General features: G+C 39.1%; 1 protein-coding gene across 1 annotated transcript; it reads left to right on the top strand.

The window, feature by feature from the left end:
* Positions 1-3,266: 3,266 nt before the first annotated feature.
* On the top strand, positions 3,267-11,512 carry LOC108324785 (cysteine-rich receptor-like protein kinase 44). The gene is made up of 9 exons (XM_052874330.1): positions 3,267-4,042; positions 6,670-6,676; positions 8,699-8,762; positions 9,017-9,129; positions 9,291-9,421; positions 9,519-9,729; positions 9,838-10,075; positions 10,346-10,496; positions 10,615-11,512. Exons 1-9 carry the CDS (start codon positions 3,305-3,307, stop codon positions 10,963-10,965), a joined length of 2,004 nt encoding a protein of 667 aa, XP_052730290.1. The 5' UTR covers positions 3,267-3,304; the 3' UTR covers positions 10,966-11,512.
* The last annotated feature ends 3,314 nt before the right edge of the window (positions 11,513-14,826 follow it).

Below are 14,826 nucleotides of genomic sequence, written 5' to 3'. Positions count from 1 at the left end.
CCCTAGAATGTCTATAGTAGTTTGCTGTTAGAAAAAATATTCATGGCTAGAATATTTTTTTAATTAAAGAGAAGGAAAAAAAAGAAAGAAAATTAAGAAAAAAAAGATGAAAAATGAAGTTGTTTGAATTAAAATAAAATAAATATGAAGTAAAAATAAATAAATATTTCTAGTTGGTTTATCGATACTATAGAATAACTTTTTACATGTATTTAAAAAATAAATCTTAACTAAAGTAAAAATTTATTATCAAATATTGATAACTAAAAAAATTATATTTTAAAATAATAATATATTAAAATAAATTACTTCAAAAATACCAAAATTTAAATTATTTTATTTAATTTTATTTTAGTTATATATTTTATTATATTTTTATGTTAAAAAGGTTGGTATTTTTATATTCAATATAAAATATTATAATATATTATTTAAATATAATTGACACTATATATATTTTCGTAAATCGACACTTTATAACGTGGAAAGTTTATCAACAAAATATTATTTTTTCCTTTTTAATATACTTTTTTGTTCTGTGCTTTATGTTTTGTTATGACATAAAACTAATAGTTTGGTACTTCTCAAGTTTGTAATTTATAATAATTTGACGATCGATATTGTGTTATGTCTGTAAAACTATTTATTCTGTGGTGAGATAATAATATTATTTGAATACGCTGAAGACAAATATTCTTTAAACATGGTAAACTAATGTCTGATAATTTTTAAGCACACAGATAAATAAGAATATATTCATCATAAATCCAGATAAAATGTCTAATAAATTCTTTTAAAGGTAGGAGTTTCACTAGGGAGATACAAACACTAACGAGATTTGAGGTCAACCATATAAAAGATTAATATTATTCTGTAACCAAAACTTTAATAAAATGGGTTAATGAGTCTTTCACCTTTATCTAATGCTTTACTTTCTCATTTCTATCCAAGGTAGGACTTGGACTTACACTTGAATTCCCAACAATCTCCTTTGGACTCACACTTGGATTTTCAACAATCTTCTCCTCAAGGGTGAGTCTCTTCCACATTGGTACACTCCCCCTCCAACAAACCATTACCAACCACGAGTACCCCCTTCGTACCACTGTTCATCTTAACAGGATACACTTACCTGGAATTCTTCACCAAGAAGAGTTTCGATATATGACCATTGTACTCGTTTGAGTCGATCACCAAAACGAACCATATGTTCTAAATGTGGTTAGTAATTAAAAAAGAACTAATTGAGACATATTTTCAAAAGTTAGAATGCAATTGAAACTTTTAGAGGAATGGAGACCAACTTGAGAAATTCCTACTAAACTGGAGACCATCCAAATAATTAAGTCTTAAATAAACCTAAACAAGATAATATGGTATATTAATTATTACAATCAAATTACAAAACCCAATAATTCTTTTTTAAAATAATTATTATAAAATTGATTACTATAGATATGTAATAATATATCAACTACTGAATTATATTTTATTTATTCATTACCGATTTGTTAAAATAATTTATAATTTTTCTAATTAATTTTAACTTATAATTGATCTATGAATTGTTATTTATAATTGAGCTGGTAAAATAGCTTATAATATTATTTACATGAAAAAATAAAATAAAATAGAATAAAAGGGTTTTTAGTTTTAGAACAAGGGAAGTAAAAGAAAGTAAAACTATAAATTTGGTTTAGAAAGAATATTTGAATAAAAATATTATTTATCCTTGCAACATTTTGTCTTAATTCTGTAAAGGCATAGTGCAAAAGTGGTCCTGATAAAGAGTTCCAAATTCCTAATTGAACACGTCACAATGGATCATGATTACCCTCGTTTCAAATTATTAACGTAATCACAGTTGATTCTTCCTTACTTCTTTTTTTTTATATAAATATTACTTAGATGGACTTAACAGGTTGACTTTTAATAACATTTTCCTTCTATGTTTCAAAGAAGGCTTTATTAAATCCTATGGATGTAAAAGTGGTGTAAGTCTTGGAGATAGGAATAGTAGTGAAATGAGGTTTGAATTTAAATCCTTGAAAAAAAAAGCTTTGAATAATAGTAAAGGGATATGTTTATATTGAATAAGTGATTTATATATATATATTTTTTAAATTGCTATAAGGAAAATCTCAGAAACAAAAAAAAAACTAAAAGATATAATTTTAAATTTAACAAAAATAGGAAAAGAAAATAGACAATGTTGCTTTCAGTATTCAACCTTTTCTTTATTACATTAAAATAAATTTCAGGAACCACGCTTTTAAAATACAGGAAAAACTGTCATCCGAAAGAAAATGAAAGAGAAACTATCAAAATAAATTAGTTACATAAAGATATATGTCATTTTTTATGATTGACATAAAATTAATTTAAAATAAAGTTCATTAAAATTACATTAATATTAAAGTAAATGTTGTATACAGATCAAAACAAAAATCATGGATGACATTTTGCATAGACTTTTTGTAAATTCAATGAATGAGCAGTTGGACACATGAAAAACATCAAAACAATTCGACGCACTTTGTTCTAAACATTATATTTTAACTTTGATTACATTTTTAGTCTTCAAAATTTGAAATAAACAGATTTAAGTTTTTCAATTTTTAAACAATATTTTATTATTTATTTATTTTTGAATATTTCATGTTTCAAAATACTAACTTTAAAATATAAAATTATTTTTTATTTTCAACAATTAATTTAAAGAACAAAATCAGTATGTTTTTAAATTTGAGATTTAAAAAAAAATGAGATCAAAATCATATTTATCCAATTTTGATAAACTTAAAACAAAATTAAACAAACATAATTATTTTTTTTATTTTTAGTGACATTTTGTCACAATAGCCAATTACTAGTAAACAAAATAATAGAAATTTCCTTTTAAACTGTTGAGTTTATTTTACTATTAATTTATAAATTTGTAATTTCTAACCAAAAGAAAAGTCTTGGTTCTCCTATTGAAAACCGTGTATTTGTTTGTTAGTCTTTTTCTGCAAGCCACTTTCTTTCAAAGTTCCGAAATTTTGAATGCCAGATACCAAAAAAACTGAAATTTTCTATTGACCCAGTGATTTTTCTTTCAATTATAGATATAAACATTAATTCAATAAAATAGAAACTAAAAACTACCATATTACGAAACAAAAATTTCAAATGACTAGTATGATAAATGATTATGACTCAAGGGAAGTTAGGCTATAAAAAGACAGCAGCATCCTACGGGCATTCATGATCATATGCCCAAAGCTTCAATATTCTGTTTGCTATTCTGATAACAGAGACAAAGATGAGAGTGGCAGCAATTTCCCGCATGTTTATTCTATTTCTTTGTTTTCCATTTCTAAAATTTATATCTCTAGGCAGCGCCCAGAATGTTTGTGACAACGGCCACGGCAACTACACAGCCAACAGCACCTACAGCACCAACCTCAACACCCTTTTATCCAGTCTGTCTTCCGACACACAAATTGACTACGGTTTCTACAACTTTTCATACGGGGAAAACAGTAACATAGTAAACGCCATAGGGCTGTGTAGAGGAGATCTTGAGCCAGAGGAGTGCCGCAGCTGCCTCAACGATTCCAGAGTCGATATAACACAGGCTTGTCCAAACCAGAAAAAGGCAATTCTGTGGTCCGAGAAATGCATGTTGCGCTACTCTAACGACACAATATTCCACAAGATGGAAACTTCTCCTGGATATTACATGTGGAACGCAAACAATGTAACAGAACTGGATCAGTTCAGCGCAGTGCTCGATGACTTAATGAAGAACGTAACAGGCAGAGCTGCATCAGGTGACTCTCGCCGTAAGTATGCTACGGCGGAAAATTCAACTGCTATAAATTTTCAAACCATATACGGTCTTGTGCAGTGCACCCCTGATTTGTCTCAGCAAGAATGTAATCAATGTTTAGAAGGGGCTATCTCAGAAATTCCAACTTGCTGCAATGGCAAGCAAGGTGGTAGAGTTCTTAGACCAAGTTGTAATATTAGATTTGAAACTTACAGCTTCTACGAAACTGCAACAACGTTATGATAGAGTTGGCGCTGTAGAGAGTTTCAGAGAAAGTAAACTGATAGCAAAGAGAAGTAATGCATAGAATAGAGAAATGATATATTTCTCATTAATGAAAAACCAGTATATATACAAAGAAGTATAACTGTCATTATGACAGTTAAAGTGGTTAAGTAGTTTAGATTTACATTTCAACATTCCCCTTTAAAGCTAAACTACTCAAGGATCTAACTCCAAGTAATTCTCTCAGTCTTTCAAACCTGTTCTGACGCAAGGCCTTAGTAAAAATATCTGCTGTTTGATCATCTGTGTTGCAATATACCAGTTCTAGCTTTCCTTTACTGACTTATCTCTGAGATAATGAAACTTGGTCTCTATGTGTTTGCTTCTGCCATGGGAGATTGGATTCTTGGATAAGTTGATAGCAGATTTATTGTCCACCATCAAGCGTGTTGGTTTGCGGTGCTCAATCTTCAACTCTTGCAGAATGGCTTCCAACCAGGCACACTGACAAGCAGTTTCGGCAGAAGATATATACTCTGCTTCACAAGATGAGAGCGCAACAACGTTCTGTTTCTTTGAACACCACGATATGGAGGCCCCCATTAGCTTAAACACATACCCAAAAGTGCTCTTTCTGTCCACTTGATCGCCACTCCAGTCTGTATCACACCATGCCTCTAAAATATTGTTTGTGCAGTCAGCTTTCCTGGGGAAATAGAGGCCATGATCTGTTGTTCCCTTCAAATAACGTAGAATGTGCTTGGCAGCAACGAGATGAGACTGTCTAGGGTCGTGCATGAACCTGCTGAGGAGTCCGACTCCGAAACTGATATCCGGTCTGCTGTTGCATATGTAGCGGAGAGTTCCTACTATCTGCTTGAACAATGTTGCATCTACTTTGGCTTCTTCTTGCTGACTGGAGAGTTTCAAATTTACCATGACAGGGACGGATGTGCAGTTACAGTTCTTCAAGTTAAATCTTTCCAAGGTCTCTAAAATATACTTTCGTTGATGTATGAACATTCCATCTTCTGTCTGCATGAATTCCAGTCCGAGGAAGTAGCCCAAGTTGCCAAGATCTGTCATTTCGAATTCAGTCTTCATTTTTGCTTTGAATTCTTCAATCTCCTCTGTGGAATTCCCAGTGACCAATAGGTCGTCTATGTACGAGCATACTACGAGAGTACCTAGCTGCTCAAAAAATTTCACGTAAATTCCATATTCAACTGTACATTTTTTGAAACCATACTTGATAAGCAGTGCATCAATATGTTTGTTCCAGGCTCGTGGTGCTTGACAAAGACCGTATAACGCTTTGTTTAATTTGTACACTTTCAGCTCTTGTTCCCTTTTGACAAAGCCTGGTGGTTGATTTACGTAAACTTCTTCTTCGAGAGGGCCATTCAGGAATGCAGATTTAACGTCCATCTGGTGGATGGTCCAACCATTGAAGTTGGCTATAGCAACGATGAGCCTAACAGTCTCCAATCTTGCAACAGGGGCATAAACATCATTGAAATCTATCCCGGGTTTCTGTAAAAAACCTTTTGCAACCAACCTAGCTTTTAACTTTGCAACACTTCCATCCGGTTTGTATTTAGTTTTAAACACCCATTTTACCTCTATGGCTCTCTTGTGCTCAGGCAATTCAACCAACTTCCATGTTCTATTTTTCTCAATAGCTGATAGTTCTTCCAACATAGCTTCCCTCCATTGTTTAATCTCAATGGCTTGTTCCCATGTGAGTGTTTCTGCACCTGCCAAGAAAACACAGTGAACCAAATCACCTGTATCTGTAATATCACTGTCATTAAACAGTTCATGATCTGCGAGTCTCGTGGAGGGGAATCGCGTTCTCTGTGATCTTCTGGCTTCAGCAGCTTCATTAGTATCAGACTGTTTGGTCTCCTTGGTTCTATCCTCCTCCAGCCAGGTAGTCACCTCAGCACTCGATTGTTCCATTGGATTATTCTTTGCATCAGACCATCTAGGCGTAGCTGACTCATCTACTATCACATCCCTACTGATTGTGATTTGTCTCTTCATCGGATCATATAGCCTGTATGCACCGGTTGGATGATATCCAACGAGAATGAGAGTTTCACTTCTGTCGTCCAGCTTCCTTCTTCTTTCATCTGGGATGTGCTTATAGCAAACTGAGCCAAAAACCTTCAAGTGTCGGACATCAGGTTTCCTTCCTGACCAAACCTCTTCTGGCGTGCATGATGGTAGTGCTTTGGTGGGACTCCTATTTAGCAGGTAGGTAGCCGTCGAGACAGCTTCTCCCCATAGGTAGTTTGGAAGGCTTTTCCCTTTGATCATACATCTGGTCATATCCAAAAGCATGCGGTTTCTTCTTTCAGCTAATCCGTTGTGCTGGGGTGTGTAAGGTGCTGTAACCTCATGTATAATCCCTCTGTCAGTGCAAAATTTGTTCATTTCTCCAGAGTTGAACTCGCCTCCACCATCAGTTCTGAGAATTCTAACTTGCTGACCCGATTGTCTCTCAGCCATGAAACAAAATTTAACAAAGTGTGTGTAAGTTTCTTTCTTTTCTCTTAGCAAGTATATCCAAAGTTTTCTGGAAAATTCATCTACAAAGAGTAAGAAATACTTGTTACCTCCTAGAGATGGTACGTCAAAAGGGCCACACACATCTGCATGTACCACGCTCAACAACTGTTTTGCTCTCTTGGGTGCGTAACGTTTGAACGATTTTCTGATTTGCTTTCCAGTAGCACAACCCTCACAAACTTTGTTTGGTATAACGAGTGTAGGAATGCCTCTCACAAGATCTTTATCTTTCAGTTGACATAGGCTTCTAAAATTGAGGTGCCCATATCGAAAGTGCCACAACCACTCATTTTCTTCCTTAGCACTTGTTGCAATCAAACATTGTATCTCTGTTGCATTCAGATTTACTCTAAATGTTCGATTTCGTGCAAGGGGAGCTTTGAGAACCATCCTCTGTCTTTCGTCGAATACCTCAATGTGTTTCTGTTGCATCTTCATGGTATAACCCTTTTCGAGAAGTTGGCCGAGACTGAGAAGATTGCTTTTCATTGCGGGTACATATAGAACATTGTGCATGAATACAGATCTTCCATCTTTGCGAGTGATTAACACTTTGCCTGTGCCTTCAGCTTTAATTATGCTATTATCTGCAAACTGTACTGTGCCCTTGACACTTGTATCCAGATCAAGCAACCATTTTCTATTACCTGTCATGTGGTTGGAGCAGCCCGTATCCAGATACCACGAGACTTCTTCCTCTGCATGGCTTGTTTTCCCAGTGAGTGACACGTACTCTGTTTGGTCGGCTTTACCTTTGTCTGTTTTCCACCTACTGTAATTCTTATCATGTGCAGCAATACTCATCAACAGAACGTGATCTGAGTCTGATTCCAGTTCTTCTTTTACAAGATTTGCTTCATCGCTCTTCTCTTTCTTGTTGTTTTCATTATGCCAACACTCAGATGAGTAATGGCCATATTTACTACACGTGAAGCATTGCACATTTCGTTTGTCAATATTCTTTCTTCCTCCCTTACCTCTGAACTTTCCTCTAGCTTTATTATTTCCCTCTCTGTATTCGTTACTGCTGTCATCTTTGATTTGTTCAAAGGTATTCGTGAATCTTCCTCCATTTCGGCCTCCACGACCGCCACGTGATCTTCCTCTTCCTCTGCCAGTTCCACGGTTCTTGTAAGTTTGATTGCTTCTAGCCTGAAGCGCTTGATTTGTGTGTTGTGTTGCATTCTGTTCTGTTGTTCTTCTCTCAATCAGTCGTTGTTCATGTGCTTCAAGAGAGTTTTGTAACTCTTCTACCTTCATTTTCTCTAGATCTTTGCTTTCCTCAATGGCCACGACAATATGATCGTACTGAGGCGTTAATGTTCTCAAGATCTTTTCAACTATCTTCTTATCTTTTACCACTTTATCACACGCTCGCATTGCATTAACAACCACCTGAATTCTGCCAATATACTCTTCGATGGTTTCTTGCTCTCCCATGCTCAAGAGTTCATATTGTCTCTGCAGTGATTGAAGTTTTACCTTCTTTATTCTTCCTGAGTTTCCATATCCGTCTTGTAATATGTCCCAGGCTTCTTTGGCTGTTACTGCCTTAGACACCTTCTGAAATATCGTTGCAGAAATACACTGGTGTAGAAGCATTCGTCCCTTGCAGTCCAGTTTCTTGCTTTCTTTGTAGATCTTTTTCATTTCTTCCGTGTCACCTTTTGTAGGTTCTTTAAACCCTTTCTTGACAATTTCATCAAGTTCATGGAAGCCCAGAATGGCATCCATCTTTACGCACCAATCATCGTAATTCTTCCCATCGAACACCGACAAGCTGTTCTGGATCATTCCTGCCATCGCCCTTTCAACGTGAATCCTTCTTCACAAGACAATTCCTTTGTCTGTTCGATGCTCCACCAGGTTCAACAACCTGTAGCTCTGAATACCACTGATAGAGTTGGCGCTGTAGAGAGTTTCAGAGAAAGTAAACTGATAGCAAAGAGAAGTAATGCAGAGAATAGAGAAACGATATATTTCTCATTAATGAAAAACCAGTATATATACAAAGAAGTATAATGTCATTATGACAGTTAAAGTGGTTAAGTAGTTTAGATTTACATTTCAACACGTTAGACCCAGATCCGGAGGCACCTCCTCCGTCCATCAATACCACTTCCTCAGAAGGTACTTCTTTTTCTTCTCAATTTTCCTAACCTAAAGTTCACCCAAATAAATAGGAACCCAAATCTCACTTTTAACACGTTTTCTTCTTTCTCGAGTTTTGTTTTCCTTATTCATCCGATGGAGTTTAAATTTTAGTCGGGAATGACAGGTGCTTATATGCACTGCCAACTTCTTCTGTAACTAGTAATTAGGCTTTTTGGTATTTTACAATCCTTATTCCCTGAAATGTCTCACCGGGCAGAGGATTCTTGTTTCTGCAGAAAATGGCAACACAACAATAATTGTCATCGCCATAGTTGTGGCTACTGTTGTCGTTATTTTGCTCATTTGTCTCTTCCTATATCTAAGGAGGAGGAAGGCAAGGAAAGATCTTGCAGGCAAGTCCAGTTATCAATTTATTGTGATATTTTAGTTTTCAATTTTCGAACTCCTATATTGTTACGATAAACAGACAAACACCCCGAATGCACTGACAGCAGTATTTTTCTTCGGACGTATTCGCAAAACTAACTAGTTTAAATCCGTTTCTCACGTGAAGTTAAAGAAGAAGATGAAGATGAGGATGGAATTAAAATTGCCGAGTCATTGCAATTCAACTTTGACACAATACGAGTAGCCACAGAAGACTTCTCTGATTCCAATAAACTTGGACAAGGTGGATTTGGAGCTGTTTACCGAGTAAGTAACCCTGTTGAATTCAGACACGCATAATCAAAACATACTATAACAGCAGTTAGCAAATTAGTTACTGTACCTGACAGAGATATATTTTCAGGGTAGGCTGTCCAATGGACAGATGATTGCAGTGAAAAGGTTGTCCAGAGATTCTGGGCAAGGAGATGTGGAATTTAAGAATGAAGTGGTTTTAGTGGTGAAACTTCAACACCGAAATTTAGTTAGACTACTTGGTTTCTGCTTGGAAGGAAGAGAAAGACTACTTGTTTATGAATTTGTTCCCAATAAAAGCCTTGATTATTTCATATTTGGTACCTTTTATCATCGCATAATTACACTCCTGTTCTATTTATCACTTTTTGCTCAATACAAACCTATTTATCAATAGAGCTAAAACTGTTGGCGCTCTACATATGCAGATCCAGCCATGAAAGCACAATTGGATTGGGAAAAGCGCTACCAAATCATTAGAGGTATTGCTCGAGGTCTTCTCTACCTTCACGAAGATTCTCAACTACGAATTATCCATCGTGATCTCAAAGCAAGCAACATTCTCTTAGATGAAGAGATGAATCCTAAGATAGCAGATTTTGGCATGGCAAGACTGGTTTTATTGGATCAAACTCAAGCAAACACAAGTAGAATTGTTGGAACCTAGTAAGTATTAGAATATTTTATAGCTTGTTGATGGTTGAGAGTTTAATTTCAATCAACCATCAAAGAGAAATTTTATCATTAATTTTCACCAAATCATGAATTAGTTACTATTCAAAGAGTTTGAGGCTTAGGCAGTTGTTAGAATGTATCGATTTAATATGGCCGAGTGATACCTAAAAGTTTTTAACAGTAATTCAGAATTTAAGCTGCCAATGGCATTAGAAACTGAAACAAAACGAAATTAATAGACCTTTCCATATTGGTCTGTAGTGGATATATGGCACCAGAGTATGCAATGCATGGACAGTTTTCGGTGAAATCAGACGTCTTCAGTTTTGGTGTACTGATTCTTGAGATTGTAAGTGGCCAGAAAAACAGTGGAATCATTAATGGGGAGAACATGGAGGATCTGTTAAGCTTCGTAAGTCTTTTTTTGGTCACTTGCTTCTTCTTTGCCACCTAAATTATGGATTAGAAGATTACATGCTCCAAAACGTTAATGTAGAAGTGAATCCGTGATCTGATAACAAATTTTGCAGGCTTGGAGAAACTGGAAGGAGGGGAAGGCATTAAATATTGTAGATCCACCACTCAACAACAATTCACGGAATGAAATGCTTAGATGCATCCATATTGGTTTACTCTGTGTTCAAGAAAATTTAATTGACAGACCGACCATGGCTACCATTATACTGATGCTTAACAGCTATTCTCTGAGTCTCCCTATTCCTGCAGAACCTGCATTTTATATGAACAGTAGAACTAGAAGCTTTCCAGAGATGCAGTCATGGGAGTATAATTCAAGGGAAAGAGAATCAAGTGGACAGATACTTAAATCAGCTCAAGAATCAGAAAATGAAGCTTCAATTACTGAGCTATTCCCTCGCTAGATGTTGTTCATCAGAGTGGATCTTTCATCATCCATGTCTCTCATAGTTTACAATCTTTGTAAAGTTATTCATGGGTAGAAATTTTTTGAGAAATCAAATTGATAGGTGTTTCAGTGTACATTTTCCTGTGTGTCTCTGTTGCTCCTGGATGTCTGGGATGCTTGCATTTCTTCAACTGTTGTCCTTCGTATTCGCCAAAGGAGGGGAAGGTACCTGCAAAGATACTCCGACGTTCAAGTCAGATATGAGTTATGGAGCTGGAGCTCAGAAGAGAGTAATTGGATACTGCTCTGAAGTATTATTCATGATCTCTAGAGCATAAAGAGAACGTACCTGGACTTGGGTCCTGTCACTGTATTTATAAAGAATAAAAATAACCACCTTACCTAAAAGTGTGGTTAGTGGCTTTGACTGATATTTTAACTGTCTAAAATATCTAAGATATTTATGTTATTACATAAATATCCTTACTACATAACATGCCCCCCAAGTCCGAGTTAACCGTTGACGTGGTAACTATAGGACTTATGAGTTTGAGGGAGGCTGTCTTTGCTGTAATTAGAGAACGTGTTCCTGGTCATTGCTCATGTGTGGATTGATCGTGACCGAGTGGTTGCTGGAGCAAGTGAGGCCGAACGTGAGGATACGTATGACCGAGCGGTGGAGGCCGAGTGGCATGCGAGGCCGATCATGAGGACGCTCTTTGACAATTGAATGTTGAGCGTTGAGGCCGAACGACTGACTGATTGGACGCTCGCTGACAATTGAATGTCGAGCGTTGAAGCCGAACGGCTGACCGAGTGGACGCTCGTTGATAATTGTTTGTCGAGCGTTGAGGCCGAACGACTGACTGAGTGGACGTTCGTTGATAATCGAATGTCGAGCGTTGAGGCCGAACGACTGACCGAGGGGACGCTCGTTGATAATTGTTTGTCGAGCGTTGAGGCCGAACGACTGACTGAGTGGACGTTCGTTGATAATCGAATGTCGAGCGTTGAGGCCGAACGACTGACCGAGGGGACGCTCGTTGATAATTGTTTGTCGAGCGTTGAGGCCGAACGCTGACTGAGTGGGCGCTCGTTAACCATTGAATGTCGAGCGTTGAGTGTGTCCCTTTGTTCGATGCACCTGGGTGTTCTAGGGCGAACATCGGCCAGCGGGAGTGTATCCCTTTATGCACGTGTTGCTCGATGCAGCTGGGTGTTCTAGGGCGAACATCGGCCAGCGGGAGTGTATCCCTTTATGCACGTGTTGCTCGATGCAGCTGGGTGTTCTAGGGCGAACATCGGCCAGCGGGAGTGTATCCCTTTATGCACGTGTTGCTCGATGCAGCTGGGTGTTCTAGGGCGAACATCGGCCAGCGGGAGTGTATCCCTTTTTGCACGTGTTGCTCGATGCAGCTGGGTGTTCTAGGGCGAACATCGGCCAGCGGGAGTGTATCCCTTTATGCACGTGTTGCTCGATGCAGCTGGGCTTAGAAGTGCTTCAGGATGATCGGCTTTCAAGTGTCCGCTTTTATGTACAAGATAAGTTTATCTGCATTGTAAGAAATAATATTAAGCATATAGGTGAGACCGTTTGGTCAAGTTGCAAACCTGGTGGCTGGACGCTGGAGGCCGAGCGTCAAAGAGATGAAGTGACCGAATGCTTCCTACGGAATTTGGCGAACGCTAATGAAGTGATTGGCCGAATGTGGGAGCGCTCGTATTGAAGAATGGTCGAGCGGTAGAGACCGAACGTGCGGATGAGCGGTTGAAACCGAACGGCCCAGTGTTTGAACGTTCGTACACCTACTGATTGTCGTGCATTTGATTCCGAAGGGAGGTGACGAACGGTCTGCTTATTGAACGGTCGTCCACATTGAGTGTCGAGCGTTCGGATATAAAGATGAGGACGAGCGGCTGCTGTTTGAACGCTCGTCCACATTGAGTGTCGAGCATTCGTTTCCGCAGGGTGAGGACGAACGTCCGGCTGTTTGGACGCTCGTACACATGAGTTGTCGAGCGGTCTAGTCGAGCGCAAGGGACTGAATGTCGATGCTGAGAGGAGAGACGAACGCTCCAGGCTGAACGTCAATAGGACGTGCCGTAGATGGTCGAGCTGTAGATGTCGAGAGGCCGAGTGTGAGGCCAAGTGTTTGGACGCTCGTTCACAATGATGAGCGAATGGCTGAATGGTTGAGGCCATGGATGGCCGAACGTCATTGAGGACCAATGTGCGAACATCAGTTGTAGTAGAATGAGCGAATGCTGGCGGATTCTAGTGGACGAAAGATATTGAGCGGGTGGCCGACACTCCATTATCCGACGAACGTTATTGAGCGAACGTTGTGCATTCGAGTGGACGAACGCTTGGGATCCGAACGTTGTCGAGCGTTAAAGTCTGAGTGCGAGGACGAACGCTCGTCACATGGCTCGTCGAATGTTCGGATCCAAATGGTGAGGGCGAACGGCAAACAACAAGGACGCTCGAACACAGGCTTTGGCGAGCGCTTCTTGAACGCTCGTTTGTACTGGACTGTCGAACGTTGAGGCCGAATGCGGGTGCGCTCGTATTGACGAATGGTCGAGTGGTAGTGGCCGAACGTTTGAAGAAAAATACTGAAGGCCTGTTACAAAGATCTCTGAGATAATCTCTGGTGTTAAACATGAAATTGGCATTGACTTTTACTACCCCTCCTCCATGGAACAAAAGTTCTCTGCACCGAAAGGAGGTCAGGTACAAGTTCATTTCCTTGATAAACTTGGATAGCAAAACCCCAAGAAAAAGAGAAATTCAAAGAATTTGACTGATCATAGCAGACGGTTTGCTGCAGGATACTGGCGGGATCTACATTTGCAGCGGCAACCAGATGTTCCAAAGCCTGTACTCTGTCCATGATGGCGAAGATGCTGCGCGGAGAGAACCTCGCACGCGAGAAAGGAGAAGGGTAAGAGCCCTGGTGAAGCCGACGATGGTCTTGACGGTGGGCACGCTGGCTGAGTTCGCCCAAGAAGCGATTCATGGAGGAGAAGGTTATCCCTCTTGTGCGTAAGGAGAAGAGAAAAAGGGGAGCCTGATTCCGTGGCCGGCGACGAGCTCAACGAATGGTGGTGGTCCTGGCTTGGTGGCGATTTGGGAATCTAGGGTTCCCATTGTTCTGCAATTTCTGGGGTAATTGGGAATTTGGGGAATTAGAAATTGTGGTTTTGATCTTTGCAGTAGCGGCGATGAAGGCGGCAGCCCTTTCATGACATTGTTGTATCTTCCAAATGGAAGGAAAGACTGGGATGACGACGTCGAGATTCAAAGAGGCAGTGGAAGAAGTTTTCTCTCATTTGTCCACCATCTTTGAGGGAGGTGAATGATGAAATTAAGCATGTTTTTGCACTGGATCTGACCCACAAAGGGGAGTGATTTCGTTGATGTCTACTGGCATCAATGGCTCACGGGGGAAGAAGGAGAGAAACCCGCTGGAGGCGTCATTCGATCTGGTAATGACAGTGGCGTCACGGCTTGCGGAGGAGAATCTTGGTGGCGATGCAGCGATTTGATGGAGTAGCTCTGTCCGAGAAAGTGATTCATCGAGGCCGAGTGCTCCTCTTGTGGCTTCTTTGGGTTGGCCCTCGGCCCCACGGTGGGCGCCAAAATGTTTCAGTGTACATTTTCCTGTGTGTCTCTGTTGCTCCTGGATGTCTGGGATGCTTGCATTTCTTCAACTGTTGTCCTTCGTATTCGCCAAAGGAGGGGAAGGTACCTGCAAAGATACTCCGACGTTCAAGTCAGATATGAGTTATGGAGCTGGAGCTCAGAAGAGAGTAATTGGATACTGCTCTGAAGTATTATTCATGATCTCTAGAGCATAAAGAGAACGTACCTGGA

Source organism: Vigna angularis, chromosome 3 (genome assembly GCF_016808095.1).
Source record: "Vigna angularis cultivar LongXiaoDou No.4 chromosome 3, ASM1680809v1, whole genome shotgun sequence".
Classification (NCBI taxonomy): Eukaryota; Viridiplantae; Streptophyta; class Magnoliopsida; order Fabales; family Fabaceae; genus Vigna; species Vigna angularis.
Note: the sequence above shows the minus strand (reverse complement) of the source record. Positions and strands in the feature narration are given on the sequence as shown.